Source organism: Strigops habroptila, chromosome 6, assembly GCF_004027225.2.
Source record: "Strigops habroptila isolate Jane chromosome 6, bStrHab1.2.pri, whole genome shotgun sequence".
NCBI classification, from domain to species: Eukaryota; Metazoa; Chordata; class Aves; order Psittaciformes; family Psittacidae; genus Strigops; species Strigops habroptila.
In genome coordinates this window covers 62763252-62783858 of record NC_044282.2, presented here as the reverse complement: position 1 = coordinate 62783858, position 20607 = coordinate 62763252, and the positions used below count along the sequence as shown (strand labels likewise).

The 20607-nt window shown below is 47.5% G+C and overlaps 1 protein-coding gene across 3 annotated transcripts in view; it reads right to left on the bottom strand.

The window, feature by feature from the left end:
- ASXL2 (ASXL transcriptional regulator 2) overlaps nucleotides 1–7413 on the bottom strand; it is a 109187-nt gene extending 101774 nt beyond the window's left edge. Inside the window, exon 1 of one of the 3 annotated variants that reach the window (XM_030490992.1) lies at nucleotides 7163–7413. In XM_030490992.1, coding sequence (XP_030346852.1) covers nucleotides 7163–7402 — 240 coding nt within the window. In that variant the 5' untranslated portion in view covers nucleotides 7403–7413. The remainder of the gene's footprint in view (nucleotides 1–7162) is intronic. The other 2 variants (XM_030490993.1, XM_030491003.1) reach the window with 2 other exon arrangements.
- Between the last annotated feature and the right edge of the window lie 13194 nt (nucleotides 7414–20607).

The following is a 20607-nucleotide window of genomic DNA, read 5'->3' as shown; positions in this document are numbered from 1 at the left end:
ATTTCCCTCTTTGTATAGGAAAAGCTTGCATGATACCCAGAATCAAACTACATTTTAGGCAAAGATTATTCCATTTCTTTAGGACACCAGATAATGTGCTGGTTGCTACACAACGGTTAGGTTCATTTAAACCATCTTCAGCAGATGCTGCAAAGACCATATCCGGGAAACAAAACTGGTTTTTGTTCTCAAACATTCTCACTTGGAAAAGACTTGCACAAAAATTGCTCAAGACATGCTTGCACATCTGCATTGCTCAGCTGACTTCAAAGGAGACCACAACTTTTGCAGAAAGTTCATTTCAATGTTCTTGCTGCTTTAGAGATGAGCTGTCTGAAGGAAGTCTGCATTATATCTTTAAATCCTTCCATGCTAAAATAAAGTTAATGAGAGAAACCAAGCAAAACTGTATCTAAGCTCTGTATTAATTTTAATATTTAACAACCATAGATACAGTTTAGGTAAGAACAGAAATAAGGAAAACACATTTGAGATCCTTCAGTAGCACTAAGCATTTCTAATGGAACACAGAACAAGGTGAACCATTGCCAGGACCTCTGATACTGACCTTGCTGTGAGAGGCACTCACAGGCAGGGCTGTGATGCTCTGCCCTGGCGGGGATTCCCCGCCTGGCACCACTGCTCTCTGCTTCCTCTTCCGTGCTGCGCTGCTGAGTTGGGTGCTCCCACATCTGCCTCCTCCCTGCTATGAGACGGTAAAATCTTGGGAGTGTTATTTCCCAAGTGCATTGACGCTTTGGGACAGACTGACTTCAAAACCCTCAAGCCAAGAACCATCCCCTTGGGTATCTTTTAAAGAAGTTGTACTACTAATAATAAAATTAACCACATCTTCACACAGCATTGCATTGCCAACCCTGTAGATCAGCTATAAAGCTAGCAGATGACCCTAACTACAGCCAGAATAAGCACAACTGCATATCCAAAGCAGCAAGTATATGTAGTAACTCACAGGGATTTTGACGCCTTTAAAGAGGTTAAAGTTCTAACTGGAACACAGGCTATGACTTGGAAATTAGTTGTAAGTGCTAGCCAGATAATTTGATTATTGTGATTGGAAGAAGGACAGATTCTATAGTCTGCCGCTTTGCTACAGCAATTAAAGTGGATTACTCTTCCACCTCACCCTTTCCAAATTCTCTATTTCCATATCAGAACCAGTTTTTTAAGCCTCCATTTGTCTCTTACATTCCCAAGATGAGTTTAAAGCAACTTTCAGTTCACTATAAGTTCTAGCATCCAGAAGAGAAGATATCAGAGGATACAACTCACATTGGGCCAAAACAAGTTTACATTTGCAGAGCAATTGCTGACTTCACAGTAAAGTCCTCTTTTTAAAAAGAATTTAAAAATTGCAGGAAAAATACATCCAAGTGCTGTGGTCAATAAAAGATGTGTATGAGTAAGGAGCAAAGGAAACTGCAGCTCTCTATTAACATGGGACAATGCTTGTGCCAACTTTTGTGCAGTCTTGTGCAGCCATGAGTCTGTTTCTCTAGAAACCCTGCCAAGGTATTTTCCTGGCTCCAGACACATCAATACGTCACGTGGCAGGAGGATGCCGTACAATGGCTTGGTCACCACAGCGGTGGCTACTGACTGCACTGAGCCTGTCACACAGAAGTCTCTGCAAAAGCATTTAACAGACATAACAGACTGGCCTTAGGCACAGCTTCTTGTCTTCAGTGGACACAGGTCTCATACCTGGACATGGACTGAGAACAGGGAAGGAAGCTGTGATAATACCCAGGAGATTAAAAAAAGAAACATAATAGCACCAATAATACGCAGCAACAAACAATGCTCTAAGAAAATAAAGAAACCTGACCAGCTTTGACTGTCAGCTCATTTCACAAACTTTGATTAATCATTTCACCTTCTACAGCACCACCTCGTTCAATACCTTGCTGGAAAGTGAAAAGCCAGTTCTCAGATTCACCAGGAAGAGCCTGCTGTGCTCCAAATTCTTCTCCAGACTTTTTCCGATTGAGCCATCAGACCTCTGAAGGACCAGTGAAATGAAGAAATCCGTCTCAGACATCACGTGCATTTTGTACCCCGTTAAACTAAGTACTGCTGTCAAAAGACATCTGCAAATACACACAATTCAGCTCTGCCAGCCTATACACGGGCACTTGAAATATCTAGTAGGAAAAAATAACAGCATCATCTACTAGGCTGATCAGTCCCTCAAATTGATGTTTTACAGAATCCTCTGAATTTCTCCATATTTCTGCAGCAGCCTTGAAACCTTTGCAGATTTTGAAGTTTGTGTATATGGCTGAACAAATGCAGTCAGGTACTTGCAGACAAGTGGGCAACTTCTACAATTTGGATCCTTCCACCCTCTTTTCTGCATGTATCTTGAAAGAAAGCAGGGAAAAACAGCATCCCCCAGATTATCAGAATCATAGAACCACAGAATGGTTTGTGTTGGAAGGGAACTTAAAGCTCATCTAGTCCCAACCCCCTGCCACGGGCAGGGACACCTTCCACTAGAGCAGGTTGCTCCAAGCCCCGTCCAGCCTGGCCTTGAACACTGCCAGGGATGGGGCAGCCACAGCTTCTCTGGGCAACCTCTGCCAGGGCCTCACCACCCTCACAGGGAACAACTTCTTCCTAAGATCTCATCTCAATCTCCCCTCTGTCAGTTTAAACCCATTCCCCCTTATCCTGTCCCTACAGGCCCTTGACAAAAGCCCCTCTCCAGCTTTCTTGTTGGCCCCTTTAGGCACTGGAAGCTGCTCTAAGGTCTCCCTTCTCAGCCTTCTCTTCTCCAGGCTGAACAAGCCCAGCTCTCTCAGCCTGTCTCCAGAGCAGAGGTGCTCCAGCCTTCAGAGCATCTTCATGGCCTCCTCTGGACTCACTCAAGATTTCTTACCTCACTACCCCTCAGAAAATTGAACCTTAATGGAATAATAGAATTGGAAGGGACCTTAAAGGTCACCCAGTTCCTGCCATGGGCAGGGGCACCTTCCACTAGACAAGGCTGTCCAAGGCCCAGTCCAGCCAGGCCTTGAACACTGCCAGGGATGGGGCATGAATATAAAACAGACAGCCTTAATAAAGTCAGCTTGCAAAAACATGACATTTGTTTCCCTAACAAACAAGCATTCTATTTGACTTCACCTTTTGACCTTACTACATCATCTTCTGTTTGACACAGCAGATGGGCCCCGGAACACCAGATCAGATCGCATGTTCAGTGCTATCAGATTCAGAGGCGGCATATCTTTTCATTTTAATTCTTCAGTTGACACAAGTGATGCAAACAAACCCCTACAGCAAGAAAGCAGCAGAGCTCACATCACAAGAGCTGCACAACAACTGCCAGCACCATGACAGGACTTGTCCTTGGATATCCACATATTCAGAGATGACCACTGCAACGTGCTTAGGCTCAGTCTGCCTGGCCAAGGGAATTCTCACACTGGATTTCCACCCTCCAGAGCCAAGAAAGTCAGTTTGATTCAACAGGAAATCAGCACGGAGAAAAAAACATGGCTGCAGCAGCACCCTCCCACAAACAGGTAGCTTAAAAGACTGTGGTTTGTGTTCCTAGACGGCCAAGCCAAGGAGCATTTATAGTGACCATCTCCAGCCCACATTCACACGGCCCCTATGCCTCAGTGCTCAGAGGCTGTACAGCAGAAAACTATTCCGTCAGGTCACACATGGGGGACTTCCCATGAAAAACAAACTCAAACATCTTCAAACTTGGCACACAACAACATACACCTTCCTCCACGCAAACAAAGCACAAAGGCAGCCTGTCTGTGGCTTCTGTCCAGCAGCGGGACTTCTCAACTGGATCTCAACAGGCCACTAATGCACCACAACAACTCATTCGCTGCTGTACTTCCTCACACCACAGAGGATGACAACAGGAAGGTGCATGGAGCATTCGGCTGTACTCAGGACCCTTTCTGCTTTGGAAAGCTGTATCACAAGGACTGGGTTAGACATGAGCAAAAGGAAGAGCAACAATTCTGAGGTGAGCAGTCAAAAGGAATCACAGATTTGTTTGGGTAGGAAGGGACTTCAAAGCTCATCCAGTTCAACCTCCTCATGCCACAGGGCAGGGACACCTTCCACTAGACCAGGTTGCTCCAAGCCCCGTCCAACCTGGCCTTGAACACTGCCAGGGATGCGGCAGCCACAGCTTCTCTGGGCAACCTGTGCCAGCGCCTCAGCACCCTCACAGGGAACAACTTCTTCCAAGTATCTAATCTCTAGGCTCGAGGTTCTAAGACTCTGGGGAGACCTTAGAGCAGGTTCCAGTGCTTAAAGGGGCTACAAGAAAGCTGGAGAGAGGCTTTTGACAAGGGCCTGTAGGGACAGGACAAGGGGGAATGGCTTTAAACTGACAGAGGGGAGATTGAGATGAGATCTTAGGCAGAAGTTGTTCCCTGTGAGGGTGGTGAGGCCCTGGCACAGGGTGCCCAGAGAAGCTGTGGCTGCCCCATCCCTGGCAGTGTTCAAGGCCAGGTTGGACTGGGCTTGGAGCAAACTGGTCTAGTGGAAGGTGTCCCTGCCCGTGGCAAGGGGTTGGAATTGCATGAGCTTTAAGGTTGCTTCCAACCCAAACCATTCCATGATATGCAGTGTATTTATCTTAAAATTGCACACTATTATCTTAAATTTGTACTATATAGTATCAGCTTCTTATACCTTAATGAAGCTTTTTACTTTAACTGCAGGGACACCCAACTGTTGTCCCAAGAAAAGTCACAAGTTAACAGTCATCTGCAGCTGCAAATTTACTGAATGAGCCAGGAAATAAGAAAAAGGTTGTTTATCAACAGTAACTTCCTCCCTTAGCAGGCTGCCCGCACAGGGCACCCTTTCCTTACTTCACGCTGCAATTCTGCTCCAAAAAATAGTCTGTACATGTAAGGACCAGCATAGCTTGAGTCCCAGTGAATCCACCTCATCCAAATACTTATGCCAGGTCCTGCTATAAAACACAAAGGCCATCCTTCTGTTGCTCACCACCCTGTTTCCACCTAACCCTGAACTACTAGAATAGATTAAGCTAATTCAAGTAGATGGTGCTCTCCCACATTCCCATCACCTCCCTTGTGCTGGAAGACCCCTAACCCCAAATAATACCCGATTAGGAAGACTAAACTGGCACAAAGCCAGATCAGCACCATTGTAACAATGAGTTTGGGCTGCTTTAGCTTCCTGAACTACATAAGCTGACCAGTGTTGAGGTGATAGAGCAAGTGAAGAGGCAGAGCAGGGACAGAACTGCCACAGAAACATCAGCTGTGATAGCCTCATGCTGCTGCTCAGGGATCACCACAGGGTGGTTTGCCAGGACAAGCTGCCATCCAAACCTGCAGCCCCAAGCTCCTTCCCCATGCTGACCTGTGACTGTCAGGGCTCACTCCACCCTGCAGTGAGCCAGGTTAGAGCTCAGTGAGCAAACTAACTTTGCAGAAAGAGCACAGAGATGCAACACTATGTTGAAGACAAAACAGGAGGTTTCTCAAACTTGAGGAAAGTTTTATGCTATCTTTCAGGAGCAGAAGAATTAAGTCACCAGAGAGCTGCCATGTTTCTTAATGCGATTTTATTATATATCCTACAAGCTTGAACCACCAGCAGCTGATAAGCCAATACGAGCACACAAGCTAGGGCAAGAATCAAAAAACATTATTTCAAACCAAAAACACAGAGAAACTTTTTGAAGATTGGAGTTGGAGTTTGACCAGAATATTTTAATATTCCCGCTGAATACACAAATAGAAATATTTGCCAAAACTGAGGTTTTGGCAAGCATTTACTTATCCTTTCCTAGTTTGAGCAGTCTCTGCCATCAGCCTGGGTATGCAACCCAGGGAAATGTGTAACCTTCAGTTTTGATAGTTTTCAGTGCAGCTTTTCTAAATAGGTGTTTTAGCCTTTAAGTGGATTCCGGAAGAGATCAGTGGATGAACAGCAGTGCACACAGCCTGAAAAAGATCTGGTCCCACACACACCCTTGGCTGGAATTCTTCCACTCTTTCTTTCAGAATAAATTGTTAAGAATTATACACGATAACACATACACAGAAGTACCAAAGTGTTCACCTGTGAGATAGTAGCTTATATTCTTAAAATAGCTAACCGCATCCTATCTCCTGAAAGAGCAGCAGCTATTTTGATGCCTTTCAAACTGTAAATACAAGGTCCAAATAAATTGCTATTTATTAAAATAGCGCTTGCAAGTTTCAGCTGCAGATATCTATTTACATTTATTTTCCAGGCAGACTTTCCAAGTCTTGTTTTAACAGATACCTCTCTCAGAATGGTTACGATAGAACCTGAACTCCTCCCCCCTCCATTAGGCAGCTTTGAATCCGCACTGCAAATACAGATCTCACAGAAGCCTGCATTGTACTTTCACAATTCAACACTTTTGCTCGGCTCCTGCAGGCTGCACTTGTTTTAAGTTTCCTCTCTCATGCTTGTCCCACTACTCAACTTCCCTTTTCTTTTATCCACTCCATAACGTGCCTGCCCAGCAAAGAAACTACAATAAGTCCATCTTGAAAGCAGCATAGTAGCAAAGACTGTCAGGCTGGGAAATTATAAGATAAAAGTTAGATTTAGGCTTTGCAACTCACTACCTGACCAGAGGCAACGAGCTCCTACTGCAACAAGTTCTACTGTATGAAAAACATTGATACACTGGGAAGACTTAAAAAACCCCACTGTGCATAACAGCGTTATTTACATCCTCATTAATCCCCACGATTTGCAAATGTGAAAAGGCAATGCCTCCCCGCCACCCTGGAGCTTCCCATATAAATTTGTACCTAGACACGTTAAGCAACCGGAGAGCCGGTCAAAATCAAAACCTGCCCATGCAAGCGCGCGGCGCTGGATGGAAGCCGAAACCAGAGCGGGGCATGCCGGCAGCCCGCACCACACAGACCCTCGCCCCAAGCCAGCAGCCGGCACCGCACAGACCCCGGGGCCCCGCAGGCAGCCGAGGCCAAGGCGGCCCCGACCCCCCCCCGAGCGGAGCCAGACGCGACGGGAGCAGCCGTCCCCCGCGGGAGGGAGCCCGCACCATAGCCCAGAGCGGCCGAGAGGCCCCTGACCCGCCCCAGCGGCCTCCGGCCCCCCCGCAGCCGCAGGCCCCACGTACCGTCCGGGCGGCCTCTGCCCAGGTCCTGCCCTTCTTCCTGCGGCCCTTCTCCCTCATGTCGGACGTGACGGGGCGCAGCTGACTCCGAGGTACCCGGGATGTTCTGTCCGTGCGGGAGGCCGGAGGGCAGGCGGAGGCAGCCAGAGCGGCCCTAAGTGCGGACAGCCCTGACCGCGGCAGCCCCTGCACCCGCCGCCGCTGCTGCCATATTGGGCTCCTACTGTAAAGGGCCCCGGTCATGTGACCCCACCCGCGTGACTCCACCTACTGTACGGACAGCCGGGCGGTGAGCCCCGCCCTCCCCGCTCAGCCCCGCGCATGCGCACTGCTCGCCCCGCCGCGCCTGCCAAAGGGCGCGGCCACCCGCTCGCTCCGCGGTCCCGCCTCTGTCCGCTCCGTGCGCGGCGCCTCGCGGGGGCGTGATGGCGGCTGGGGGGTTCTCCTCAGGTCTGGGTGCCCTTCCCCGCCTCTAGCCCCGGCGGCTGCGAACCCGGCCCCCGTTGACCCCCACCGCTGCTAGCAGCGGCCTCCGGCTCCCCACACCCTGCCGCCACCAGCGGCTACAGAGCGTACCCCCTCTATCCATGCACCTCACAGCCGGCCGCCGCCGACTGGTTCCATCCGTGTCCCTCGCTGGGTCACCAGCGCCTGCAGTGAGAGCTGGTGCCCCCATCCGCTGGCACCAAGCTCCCTCCACTCGGGGGTGGTGAACCAGCAGAACCAGCGCCCAAGGTGTCATCATCCTCCGTTGGCACCTCACCCTGCTGCCGTCCACTCGCATGGCTGCTGCTCTGGGCTGCAGATCCTTTTGCTCCCTCCTGCTGCCCAGCTAACCACCTCCCTCACCAACACTACTACCTGCTCCCATCCATGTGCTGCCATGGCAGCTGTCCCAGCAGTTGGCCATTCTGCAATACTGCTCCATACGTTCCCAATCCCCTTTCCAGCACACCATCCCACCTCTGGAGTTGCAATCCATCTTGTCTCAACCAAAGCTCTCCCAGGTGATGCTCCCACCCAGACCTGTCATTCTATTTCCACCTTCTCTCCTGTTGAAGGAGGGATATCACTGACTGGGTAGAAAAAAGCTAATTACCATGCTGTTTGAAAGCCTCTTACCTACCTGCAAAGGGTGTATGTCTGTGCAGCATCTCAAATGGTTGCTCTTTCCCTATTATGGTTTCATATTAAAATGAGCGGCTTCTCACAGTGTGCAGCATCATATGTTCCTGTTTCTATGGGAAGAGAATGTGGAAAATCGTAGTATGTGTCTGTGTGGGAAAGCCACTGTCAGGGAACACCTTGCCAGGGACAAAAGAAAGTTTAGGCCTGTGCTTCTACACCTTAATCCTCATAGCACCCTCACTGGGTTGCAAGTTTGTGCACAACTAGACCATGAAGCCAAAGCAGATTCATGGGCATAAATGTATGGCATAAATGGTCATACAGGAGAATGCTGGACTGAGCACCAAGGGAAAGGAGGAGGTTCTCATTCTGAACTAGTCTTTGGAGAAAAAACAGCCTTTGGTCCCTTCCAACCCAAACCATTCTAGGATTCTATGATTCTGTGAATCTGTGGTGAGGTTGCACCACCAGCTCACACTCAACTATCTGACCTTTCCTCTTGTTCCCAGGTACCTGGTGAGATGCCTTCATCGTCTCTTGTGGCTCAGTATTGTTAACCATAACTGAACTTGCAAGGGAGATGAGTTAAGAAAGGGGATAGTGCTAGTGTGCATTCTGCTGTCTGGCCATACTTCACTCCAGCTTCTTCAACAGCAGTTTCCAGGACTTAAACAAGAAAAATTGCAAGTTTTTGATAAAGTAAAACCAAATCATTCATCCAGTGAGATAAGGAAATATTTGTGGTGTAAAATAATCATGTATTAGTTGATTCATCTTAAGGATGTGAGCCATCATGTTCTTCCACTCAGGATTTACATTAAGCCTGGAGCTCTGAATCTTGAGTTACCATCTGAAGGTCGTTTAATTTTCACATTGGAAGTCAGACAAGCTGGAAGATACTAATCACTGGCTTTTTAGTTGACAAATGACACGGCGACAGCAGCAAGCAACCGCGTCTGGTGGCAACTGACTGTGGGAAAGGCCAGATTAGGAACATAAACATTTTCTGCAAAATTTTACATGAAATATTAAGTTTTTAAGAGGATAAGTGAGGGGGGCACTTACCCCAGATATGTAAATAGAATTTAAAAATCTATTTTAATTCTGTGATTTGATGATTCTGTGATTTTCTCTAGTTCCAAATCAGGTCCATAAAGTTCACATGATTTTCCTTTTGTCCTAATCAGTTCCTGTGATGGAACAAATCTACATTTTTCAAATACCAGGACAGACACCATGAGGCATCAAAATTCCTTTCAGAAGCTACTCTTTATGCTCGTAAGTCACAAAAGCCAGATTCCCACAGCTGTTGTGTACCACATTCCCCTCACTGTTTCTTTTAAAGTATAAAATCAAGAATAAGTTTGTATACTGCCTTGTTTGCATCCCACACACACTAGCACCTAATGATACATAAGGGACAAAGCAAAGCAGGAAGGGATTTAACATGCTCGTTCAGCCTCATATCCAAGTTGGGAACGTATCTCCAGGAAGAGAAGCCGCTGAGGAACTCAAGCAGCCACAGTCTTTGTTGCACTCTGGAGCCTGGAAGCTCATCTTCCAAAGTAAAAATAAACAGGGATGACTCACCAAGGCATATATTTTGTTATTACTACTACATCTACTGTACCACAGTTTCCTTGTTCAGAGGAGCATATAAAGCACATAAAGCCAAAACACATCAAGCTGGTTTTAGAAGTAAAGCCAGTAGCTGTTATGAGGAGGTAAAGAAAAAATAAAAAAGCAAAAAAACAAAAAACCAAACCCCAAACAAGCCTCTTGGTCAGCAAGCAGAGAGGGAACTTGCTGTCCAGGCAGTCTTTGTGCATCATTAGGGCAGCGGCTCCCCAGACAGCATCTACAGCTGCTCAGAGGACCTCATGCTCCACCACCTTTGCAGAAGTGTCCATTCAAAGCTGATACCGAGTGCTGTTGGTAGGAAAATGGTCTGCTTTCCAAATGCTTCCACTGAGGCTTCAGTAAAACTGCCCGAGCCTTCATCCTGGGGAAAATAATCTGCTCCAGAGGCTTTCTTAAGAGTGAAACTTCCCTCTCACTCTTCCCACACAGAAGAGATTAACACAAGCATTTACAGGGGAAAAAAGACAAACCAAACCAACCAACCAACCAAACAAGAGGGCTAGAAGAAACAGTGCATTGATTCAACTTGGAGTCTGTCAGATAAAATTCTGTCCCCCAAGGCATCTTGGTGGGGACGCACATGATATTTACTATCTCAACAGGACAACACATTCTAGCACTCACCATTCCTCTTTTCTACTCCATTAGTAATTGGCTGCAAGGTGGGGAAACCCACCATTTTTATTCCTTGCAAGAAAATCCGCCTTATCCACCCAGGTAAATATTGACAGGAGTTGGGCACTGGAGCCACAGCTGCAGCTGGAAGGAGATCATAGTTTTCAGCCAGCCGAGAGCTGCCTTTGCTTTAGCCTAGTGCTCAAAATGTACTCAGAATCCCCAAATCTTACAGTCAAGCAAATTCTATTCCAAATAATTTTGTTTCTCTTTGCTCCTACCCAAAGATCAGTATCATGTTTCCCTGAGAGTCCATTAGAGCATCAGGCAGCACATACAGGATGACAGGAAGCCCAGTTTGATGCTGCATTTCAGAGAACTGAGACAAGTTATTTTGGTTTCTTTTACCTAGAAAGCCGGTGCTCTGCAGGCTGGCTGGTGTGCCCTGGGCAGCACAACGGTACCCACAGCCTCTTCCAGGAAGAGCCACACTAATCACCCAACTTGCTTTTCTTCTAATATGTTATCGGACTTCCACCTGATTTCAGTGTCACACACATGGGGTGACTTTAGTTCTACCTGTTACAAAAGCCCAATCCAATAGCAGTCATTAATAACTTCACATACAATGCTCTCATCTGGAAGTTTGACTTGTCCTGGATTTGCAGCGGTGCCAAGCTGAGTGTAAAACAGTCAGATCAAGATCTTACCTTTTTAGATAAAGATGGTGGGTTTCCCCACCTTGCAGCCAATTACTAATGGAGTAGAAAAGAGGAATGGTGAGTGCTAGAATGTGTTGTCCTGTTGAGATAGTAAATATCATGTGCGTCCCCACCTGCGTTATGCCAGCAGAGTTAGCTGCAAAAAGCTACCAACAGACAAAAAAAACAGTAATCTGACAAAAATTAAGGCTAAACTATATTGTTTCTTAAGTTCTAAGATATGCTTTGGGCATTTTTCATAGGAATAACAGGACAGTTTGGGTTGGAAGGGACCTTAGGGCTCATCTAGTTGCAACCCCCTGCCACGGGCAGGGACAGACACCTCACACTAGACCAGGTTGCTCCAAGCCCCATCCAGCCTGGCCTTGAACACTGCCAGGGATGGGGCAGCCACAGCTTCTCTGGGCAACCTGTGCCAGGGCCTCATCACACTCACAGGGAACAACTTCTTCCTAATGACTCATCTAAATCTCCCCTCTGTCAGGTTAAAGCCATTCCCCCTTGTCCTGTCCCTACAGGCCCTTGTCAAAAGCCCCTCTCCAGATTTCTTGTTGGCTCCTTTAGGCGCTGGAAGCTGCTCTAAGGTCTCCCCGGAGCCTTCTGTTCTCCAGGCTGAGCAAGCCCAGCTCTCTCCGCCTGTCTCCAGAGCAGAGGTGCTCCAGCCCTCAGAGCATCTTCGTGGACTCCTCTAGACTTGCTACAACAGGGCTATGTCTTTCTTGTGCTGAGGTCCCCAGAGCTGGAAAGAGTAAGCCTGTTTAAACCCTGTTTCTAAACAGATTCAAAGCAGGCAATGAACTGTTTGCAGGTTGATGCTTTCAACCAGGAAAAAGAACACGCAAATGCCAGATTGCTGAGCTAAAACAATGAGCAGATGGCCTTTCTAAAGGGGGAGGGTTATGGAACTACAGCTTTTCAGTAATTATTTTAAGTTCTGAAAGTGATACAAAAACCAGGAACGCAATTCTTTGTGCAAATCAGTGAATGCAACCTTGAATGAAACCAAGAAATATAACATGGACATTTCACAAGAGAGTGCTGTATTATCTTCTTTATTCCTGTTATCCATTGGCAGGATGCTTGGGTTGCTGGGAATACAGATACCTGACCTGGGGTTGTGCAGAGCAGGCTCGGGTCCATCAGGTCTTCTTTGGTCAGGCAAAGCATTAGCCCCATGAGATCCAAGCAGACCTGTTCCAGAATCAGCTCAGAAATCTTCACATGCTCCTCAACAGTTGTGTTATTAAATCCAATATAAGTGTGATTTGATGCACCACGTAGCTCCAGTGCATGTACTACTTCTGGACTTTATATTTTCTGGATAATGAAATAGTAGGGAATATGGTGCAGTGGCAAACAAGATCAATATTTAGGAGCCAGTTTTGCTGCAGGAGAAGTCATAGCTGTACTACATATGTAGAAGTGGTGTTTAGTGGTGGGCTTGGCAGTGCTGGGTTAACAGTTGGACTTGATCTTAAAGGTCTTTTCCAACCTAAATGATTCTATGATTCTGTTTCTACTTTGAATTTTTCACTATTCATATCCTTATCTTCTGTTACTTCTGATGGTGAAGAACTGATTGTTCTTACTAGGCTCAATGAAAGACTTCTGGCAGCACTCCTCTGTTGGTTGGTGATGAGAGTGAGGATGACTTCTTATTGATATGAGGTATGTCTGCAGGACACCCATCACAGATACAACTGTATCAGCAAATTGTACTTCTTGCTTCAGGAAGTTTCTGTCTCAGCCTGCAGGTGGTGGGGAGATGAAGTCCTTAGCCTTTCCCATGGCTCTAGCCACAGACATGGCTGTAAACCACTTTGAGAGAGGCTCATCAGGATTCTGAAATACTGCTGTGAGCACAGCCTATATGCCATCTGTAGCAGGGCAGGGCAAAAGACAAGCTCCTGAAGCCTGGACTTTCCTCGCTATGTTTGGTTTGCTCAGCGAATCCCAGACTACTATGTTGGCATGTGTGACCAGCTCTGGTACTGCCTTCAGAGCATCCCCCTCTAGTGCCCAAACTCAACCCAGTGAGACTTTTGTAGGTCACAGTCACCTGGCAGTATCCCTTAAGGCTCCTTTGCCACTTCTTTCCAATAGATTCCCCTCCTTTCCTATGAGGTGAGAGGCTGGGGAAGCTCTGGTCCTCAGTCCATCATCACTCCTGAAACTTGCACTGCTGGCAGAGACATCAGGAAAAAGAAACACAAAGCCAACAACAGAAGCTTTTCATTTTCCATCAGTTGTTCTACCTCAGCAGAAACAGAGAGAGGCATTTTCTGTCTCCCTATGGAGGGTATGAGGGTATCTTCCTGCTATGAGCAGCCTTAGAAGGTAGTTAGAGCCTCTTTTTGGCTTCATTCCTCATCCTTTCCTGGAGATAGAGGCAAAAATAAGGAGATGGTTCCCTTTGAAGGAAAGACTTTGTTTAGTGCTGATAAGGGAGAGTTTGTTAACTCAGCTTTGAACTTGTAAGCTATCTTATGATCTGGTCTCCTCCCTTTACCTTGCATACATCTTAGCATATCTCCATTGTTCACAAAAGTCCCTATACCTTTCCCTGCCTCTTGCATGCACCAGGAGCTTCTAAAGACATTGTGCCATTGACAAGTGGTGTAACTACAAACAGGCCCATCCCTTTGGTACTTAACTCCTCTGAAGCAACAATCTGAAGTTCCATCAAGGGTGTCAATGAGGATCCAGCCCTCCTACCCTCCATCAGCTATGCTCAGTTATTCAGAAAAAGAAGTTTCAGGTCCTGGCAATCTGCTGCCTTGAACAGCTGTGTACCAGGACTCCCCAACCTGAGGGTACATCGTCAAATCCTACAAGTCCTCCCACTCCAAACCCCTCTTTGACCTCTTTCCAGGAACTCTTCCCATAATGCCTATTTCAGGTGAAGATAATTTTATCCCAAGAAGTTACAGGATTATTGTCCCTTTATTTCAGGAGAAAAAAGTCGTACTACAGGCCATTTCCTGCTGCAGCAGTGAACAGCAGTTGGAGATTGATTCTGGCTGCAGGGAGACTGACCTTCTCTGTTTAGAAATTCAAGGGCAGAGGGCTGACACAACCTGGGGCACAGGAGGAGACATATGAGAAGAAATGCAAAAGGAAGAAGCAAAGAAAATACATGGAAGGTAACATTGCTGGGGACAGAGCTGGAGACACCTTCTTGGAAGGTGGCACTTTGTGCCAACGGAGGTAACTGTCAGGTCTGTGGCATGTGGATAAGCCACACTGGAGCAGGGACACCCCCAAAGGCACTGCAGCTCCCACACCAGAGCAGGGAAGGTACAAGAAGCAAGGAGCAAAAGAAGAAAAGAGTAAGAAGCAAGGAGTGGTAGAAAAAAACCATTAAGCAGTGACCCCAACCTCCTGCATTGCCCATTGCCTCACCAAAGAGAGTGAGTGCAGTGCGTTGTGAAAAGATGGGGAGTTCAGATGAGCAGGAAGAAAAGCTGTTGGACTGAAGTTTAACCTGCCGCAGGGGGAGAAAAAGAATCTCCATATGTGTTTGTTGAATTGCTTGTCTTCTGGCTTTCCTCAATACCTAAACCAGTAATGAAAAGTTTGTTAGTTGACAAAAAGTTAAACAAAGTGAAATTCCCTTAGTTGAGCCTGTTTTGCCTATGACAACCTATTGACCTGGGAGATGTCTGCTCCCTCTTTAGGGATTTATCTTCCTTTCAGTCTGTGGCTGACACAACATCCTGTGATTTTGTCCTCAGTGTTGAGGATTTTCACAAAAGTCATGGAATTAACTGTGACCTAACTAAGAAAGGGGGATTGATTATCCCCATCAGGCAAGACAATAGGTTAACAAAACACCCACCCAAGACCACCAGATGCTTTGGAATGCACCCTATATCTCCTGAATGCTGTGGCATTCTGGGTTAGTGTATAGAAATTCCATTTTCTTCCCTCAAATAAGTCTTTCTAGCTGCTATCCTGGTTTCATCCTTGGGCAGGATTTTGCTACTGCAGTTGTTCTGTGTTTGTTTGAAATCATGACTCAATCTGACGTGCACCTAGTGATGGGACCATCAATAAACCCCTACGATCGAAGAAGGCTCAGGGGTGGAGTGCAAGGGCTCCTGAAGGAGGGAAGGAGTGACTGCCTGTTGCAAATAAACCTGAACTGATCTCAACACAGGGCACTGGAGGGCAGTCTTTGTTTTAGATCAACTGGCTGTGTCAGCTGAGCGGATCAAGTGGTTGTGTAAATGTTTGTCCCCCAGTTAACCAAAAGGGTTTGAATGCTTCCCTGAGTTAGCCAAACCAGCAACAGCAGACTGTATCCATGGCTCAGCCCCACAGAGAGTATAAAATCCGGATGACAAGCAACAAGAGTTCTGAAGAGAGCAATGGGCCCATTTGCAGGGACTAAGGATGGTTAAGGGCCATGATGGTGAGTGTATTATGGAGACTGGTAGTAGGAATCACCTTCATGTTGTGACTCAGTGGTATACTGCAATGTCTGTTTTCTGCTAGCTATCATTTGAGCTTGCATTGTGATTTCAGTTCATTGCCGTATCACTCTGCTTAATCAAAATCACATGTAACATCAAATACCTTCAAATAAGAAAATTTGGTATCAAACGTTAAACTCTCCATGTGTGGAATATGTATAAGATCCTGTTCAAAGAGTGTGGGGCTCTGACAGGCTATAGGTGAAAAGGTGCTTGCGAGTCCTGAGTCATTGAACTGCCTGTAACCATGTGATTCCTAATGAGAGACTTTGCCTGATCTCCACAAGTTTGGTCGCATTCAAAGAGTTATGGTCAATGGCTTGATGTCCAAGTGGAGATCAGTGATGAATGGTGTTCCTCAGGGGTTGGTGTTGGGACCAGTGCTGTTTAACATCTTTGTTGGTGACATGGACAGTAGGATTGAGTGTACCCTCAGCATGTTTGCTGATGGCACCAAGCTGTGTCTGAACCTCATGAAGTTCAACACGACCAAGTTTAAAGTCCTGCATTTGGGTCAGAGCAATCCCAAGAACTACATGAGCTTTAAGGTCCCTTACAAGCCAAACTATTCTATGAGTCTGTGCTTCTGTGCTTCTATGGCAAGTTTCACTCTGTTTGTATAATAGCCTAAATATAATTTAATAACCACATGCTCCTTCAGACAATCACAGCTGCCTTTGCTGAGCGCAAGTGCAGAACAAGCTATGCGATGGAATGACTTTCAGTGTGCTTCCATGATCTGAAATGACCATGAAATGTGCTTTAACATTTGGGTGCGAGTTCATTTCTGATGGTGTAAAAGCTCAGAGCTGGTGATCTCACCTATCATACAAGATGCACCAGCATCCTTGAAACCAAGGAGCGATGAGAGCAGGTCTGGCATTTCATTCATGCACACAAGATTGTAATATGTGATAACAAACAATAAGATGACTTTGTTCTATTTCCACAAAAAGGATGTAAACTTCATTTCCCTTTCCTTGGGAAGTGATGCACTAAGCACCAGGTGCAACTTTCTGCAGTTTGGAGTCTGGAACGTGTTAGCGGATGGGTCATTTCGTGCAGCTGGATTACGGGACCTGTCTTCTGGAGCTGGAGTTTTCCTGTCTGCCTTCGTTGTGCGCAGAAAGAGGAAGGGCAGCCTCCAGAGCCAGGCTCCACAGGCTCCCAGGGGTGTTGTTTCTCCTTTGTGGGGGAAGTTGATGTACTGCTTTTCTCTTCTGTTTTAAATTTAGCTGAGGGATCATAGAATCATAGAACAGTAAGGGTTGGAAAGGACCTTAAGATCATCTAGTTCCAACCCCCCTGCCATGGGCAGGGACACCTTGCCCTAAACCACGTGGTCCAAGGCTCTGTCCAACCTGGCCCTGAACACCGCCAGGGATGGAGCATCCACAACCTCCCTGGGCAACCCATTCCAGTGCTTCACCACCCTCACTGTAAAGAACTTCTTCCTTATATCTAATCTAAACTTCACCTGTTTAAGTTTGAAGCCATTACCCCTTGTCCTACCACTACAGTCCCTAACGAAGAGTCCCTCCCCAGCATCCTTATAGACCCCCTTCAGATTCTGGAAGGCTGCTATGAGGTCTCCACGCAGCCTTCTCTTCTCCAGGCTGAACAGCCCCAACTCTCTCAGCCTGTCTTCATACGGGAGGTGCTCCAGCCCTCTTATCATCCTCGTGGCCCTCCTCTGGACTCGCTCCAACAGCTCCGTGTCCTTTTTATGTTGAGGACACCAGAACTGTACGCAATACTCCAAGTGAGGTCTCACAAGAGCACAGTAGAGGGGCAGGATCACCTCCTTTGACCTGCTGGTCACGCTTCTTTTGATGCAGCCCAGGATACGGTTGGCTTTCTGGGCTGCAAGCGCACACTGCCGGCTCATGTTAAGCTTCTCGTCAACCAACACCCCCAAGTCCTTCTCTGCAGGGCTGCTCTGAATCTCTTCTCTGCCCAACCTGTAGCTGTGCCTGGGACTGCCCTGACCCAGGTGTAGGACCTTACATTTGGCTTGGTTAAACTTCAGAAGGTTGGCAACAGCCCACCTCACAAGCGTGTCAAGGTCCCTCTGGATGGCATCCCTTCCCTCCAGCGTATCAACTGAACCACACAGCTTGGTGTCATCGGCAAACTTGCGGAGGGCGCACTCAATCCCACTGTCCATGTCACCAACAAAGATGTTGAACTGGACCGGTCCCAACACCGATCCCTGAGGGACACCACTCGTTACAGGTTTCCAACTGGACATCGAGCCATTTACCACAACTCTTTGCGTGCGGCCATCCAGCCAGTTTTTTATCCACCGAGTGGTCCATCTATCAAATTGATGTCCCTCCAATTTAGAGACAAGGATGTCATGCGGGACAGTGTCAAACGCTTTGCACAAGTCCAGGTAGATGATGTCAACTGCTCTGCCCCTGTCCATCAGTTCTGTGGCTCCATCATAGAAGGCCACCAAATTGGTCAGGCAGGATTTCCCCTTAGTGAAGCCATGTTGGCTGTCACCAACCACCTCGTTGTTTTTCATGTGCCTTAGCATGTTTTCCAGGAGAAACTGTTCCAACATTTTGCCAGGCACAGGGGTGAGGCTGACTGGTCTGTAGTTTCCCGGGTCTTCCACCTTCCCCTTCTTGAAAATGGGGGTTATATTACCCTTCTTCCAGTCATCGGGAACTTCACCTGACTGCCAGGATTTTTCAAATATGATGGACAGTGGTTTAGCAACTTCATTCGCCAGCTCCTTCAGGACCCGTGGATGGATTTCATCAGGTCCCATGGACTTGTGCACATTCAGGTTCTTAAGATGGTCTCGAACCTGATCCTCTCCTACAGTGGGCCTAAGGTCTTCATTCTCACAGTCCCTGCATCTGCTTTCCAAGACTTTCGTGGTGTGGTCAGAGCATTTGCTGGTGAAGATGGAGGCAAAGAAGTCATTAAGAACCTCAGCCTTCTCCAAATCCATAGTAGCCAGTTCTCCTAATAGCTTCCGGAGAGGGCCCACATTGTCCCTAGTCTGTCTTTTATTTGCTACGTATCTATAGAATCCTTTCCTGTTATCTTTTACATCCCTTGCCAAACTTAATTCTAGCTGGGCCTTAGCTTTCCTAACCTGGTCCCTAGCTTCCCGGGCAATGCTCCTATATTCTTCCCAGGCCGCCTGTCCTTGCTTCCACCTTCTATAAGCTTCTTTTTTCCCCCTAAGTTTCCTCAGCAGCTCCTTGTCCATCCATGGAGGTCTCCTGGCCCTCCTGCTGCACTTTCTTCTAGTCGGGATGCAACACTCTTGAGCACGTAGCAGGTGATACTTGAATATCAACCAGCAGTCTTGGGCCCCCCTGCCCTCTAGGACTATATCCCATGAAACCTTACTAAGGAGGTTCCTGAAGAGGCCAAAGTCTGCTTTGTTGAAGTCCAGGGCAGTGAGCTTGCTGCATGCTCTTCTCACTGTCCTGAGGATCTCAAACTCAACCATCTCGTGATCACTAGAGCCAAGGCTGCCCTGGAGCACCACATTTCCAACCAGTCCCTTCCTGTTGGTGAGCACGAGGTCAAGCATGGCACCTCTCCTCATCGGCTCCTCTATTGCTTGAAAGAGGAAGTTGTCTTCCACACAATCGAGGAACCTCCTGGATTGCTTGTGCTGGGCCGTACCGTCCCTCCAACAGATGTCAGGATGGTTGAAGTCCCCCATGAGGACCAGGGCCTGCGAGCGTGAGGCTGCTCCTATCTGTCTGTAGAGCGCTTCATCCACAGAGTCCTCTTGATCAGGCGGCCTGTAACAGATCCCCACCGTAATGTCCCCCATTGCTGTTTTCCCTTTGATCCTGACCCACAAACACTCTGTTACCTCATCACCCATCCCCAGACAGAGTTCCATACTCTCTAGCCTATCACTGGCATAGATAGCAACGCCCCCTCCCCGTCTGCCTGGCCTGTCTTTTCTAAACAGCCTGTAACCTTCCATTCCGACACTCCAGTCATAGGAGCCATCCCACCATGTTTCTGTGATACCAATGACATCATATTCCCGTAGCCTTGCACACATCTCTAATTCCTCTTGCTTGTTCCCCATACTACAGGCGTTTGTACAGAGGCACCTTAGCCGAGCTCCAAATGCAGCCGACTCAATGGCTGGGGCAGCTGGAACATCTCTACATCGCTCCAAGCACTTATTACAGGTGCTGGTAACTGACCGGGAGTGTTGGGATGGATCAATGCTCCCCTCTCCCAACACATCTAGTTTAAATCCTTCTTGACCAGCCTGGCAAGCCTCCAACCAAAACAGCTCTTCCCCTTCTTTGTCAGACCAGCTCCACCAGCCTCCAGTAGATCTGGCCTCCCAAACGGAGCCCCATGTTCTAAATAGCCAAACCCCTGACTATGGCACCACCATTCTAACCATTTATTAACCTGCCAAATGCACCTAGCTTTTTTAAGGTCCTCCCCTTTGTCCTGGAGAATCGATGAAAAAACTATCTGAGCTCCAGAGCCCCTAACCACCTCTCCCAGGGCTCTGTAGTCCTTCTTAATGTTCTCCAGGCTACTGCTATCTATATCTCTAGCACCCACATGGACCACTAGAAGGGGGTAATAGTCAGCAGGACTTACCAGAGCAGGCAGCCTCTCAGCAACATCCCTGATCCGAGCCCCTGGCAGGCAACACACCTCCCTCAAGACTGGATCAGGCCGGCAGATGAGCGCCTCTGTGCCTTTCAAAGTAGAGTCCCCTACTACTATGACCCTCCTCTTTTTCCTGGAGGCACCAGTAGTGATCCTCTTTACTGGTGCATCAGCAGGATGCTCATTAGGTGTGGTGGGTGCTTTCTCGTTAGCCCCCTGCAGAACTGCGAAGCAGTTCTGGGTG